The 1,729-nt window shown below is 33.3% G+C and overlaps 1 protein-coding gene across 2 annotated transcripts in view; it reads right to left on the bottom strand.

The window, feature by feature from the left end:
* The window catches only part of LOC111715635 (SH3 domain-containing protein Dlish), a 15,316-nt gene extending 14,609 nt beyond the window's left edge, over positions 1 to 707 (bottom strand). For both annotated transcript variants that reach the window (XM_023490984.1, XM_023490983.1), the window contains exon 1: positions 550 to 707. In XM_023490984.1, coding sequence (XP_023346752.1) covers positions 550 to 598 — 49 coding nt within the window. In that variant the 5' untranslated portion in view covers positions 599 to 707. The remainder of the gene's footprint in view (positions 1 to 549) is intronic.
* Positions 708 to 1,729: the final 1,022 nt, after the last annotated feature.

Genomic DNA, 1,729 nt, shown 5'->3' with positions numbered 1-1,729 from the left:
TGTCTACAGTCTACAGTTTACAGTGGGGAGGGAGTGGACATAAATGTATAGAAGGAGGGTGGGGAGGGAGGGAGTAGACATAAATGTATAGGAGGAGGGGGGGGGGGGACATTTCTTTATATAGAAAAGTTTAATTTTAATTGGTTTAGAATTAACCATCCGTTATATTCGTGAGTTAACTGTCAGATTAGTATCAAACAATCAAACTTTACCGTAACGAGCTAAAGCATTAAATGTATTCTGCTGTGAACAGTGTACAATGTACATAGCAGAACACTTAGAAAATTGATTAAGATTAAATCTCCAAACTTTTGAATTTATATCTCTTCCAGGCGTATTTACGCTTATAGTCACGTCTAATAGATAAATCAAGTAAGAATGGATCCCGCAGAGGGAGAAAATCCGCAATCCGTTCACTTAAACTACTCAAACACAGCACTGTACAGTGAACACTGTATTCTAACGATACAAAAATCCGCCAATTTCAGAGAGGCATGGACGCAACAGTGCAAGACAGCGTAAACTATTTTGAATAGAAAAATAACTCACGCTTTTTCTTCTTATTTCTTCGTATTCTCACTGGACAGAGAAATGCCATGGTTTCACTATGAGGCAGGTATGACCAAGACTATTAGACTAGACACTGAGAGGATTTATATTTCTGCCGCTAGGGGCGCTGCACTGGCAACCATGTCCGGGCGTTTTGAGCGACATTGGGCAGATAGCAGAAGACCAATCTTTTTCATTTGGGTTATGGGGAGGGGAGGGAAGATTTTGTTGACGCAAAATTTTTAAATTAAAAAAAACGTTTGGTTTAAACAATAACATATTCTTGATTTTAAAAAAGTCAAAGTATTTTCCTTTTTAACCCCCCCCCTTTCCTTTCCTCTCTTCACATATAAGTAAATATGGTTAAATATTTGCAAAACAAGCCTGAAATTATTTTCTCACACTGACCACCCTTACTCCCCCCCTCTTAAGTTACCATTAATCTGATCAAAATCAAGATATATTGTATTTATTCGTACACAATGGTACAATTTAAAATCAACTAATGAGATCATATATAACATATAAAATAACGAATTAATATATAATCGAAAACAATAAAATAAAATAAAAATAAAAACTTAGTTAGTTTTTACATATATCATCAATAATTACATCTATTTCATCATAGTTAAATCCTTCTAAAACATTTGGATTTGACCGGATTAATAGTAAATCTTTTAACAGTGGAATTCTCCACGCATTTTCAGCCGGATTCGTGTAAATCATGTTTGACTTTACTAGAGACTTGTTCAAGGACAGTTTATCTACATAGGTTTCATTTGCAATATTAGATAAAGTCTTACATAATTTTGTTCTTTGGTCATTTTTGCATAAATCAAATAATAGTCGGATGCTGAGCTTGCAACTTTTACACATAGATTCGCAAAATGATACAAATCGGCTACACAACATAGTTTTTAAATAAATTTGCTCAGAAATTTGTTCAATAAAATATCTATGAGTTTTTCGTGGCAAACCAAATAAAATACTATTACCAGTATTCCAAGAAAAATACAATTTTACAGTGTTAACACAAAACAAATCCCATAAGTTGGAATCATATATTCTAGATGCATCTATGTTATAAAGCTTAACAACCATTGTAGGTTCAGAAAAATGAAATTCTTGATTCAAAGAGTGAATTATTGATATAAACTTCGCACGTTTCAAATTACAA

The sequence above is a fragment of the Eurytemora carolleeae genome, unplaced genomic scaffold (assembly GCF_000591075.1).
Source record: "Eurytemora carolleeae unplaced genomic scaffold, Eaff_2.0 scaffold1832, whole genome shotgun sequence".
NCBI classification, from domain to species: domain Eukaryota; kingdom Metazoa; phylum Arthropoda; class Copepoda; order Calanoida; family Temoridae; genus Eurytemora; species Eurytemora carolleeae.
Note: the sequence above shows the minus strand (reverse complement) of the source record. Positions and strands in the feature narration are given on the sequence as shown.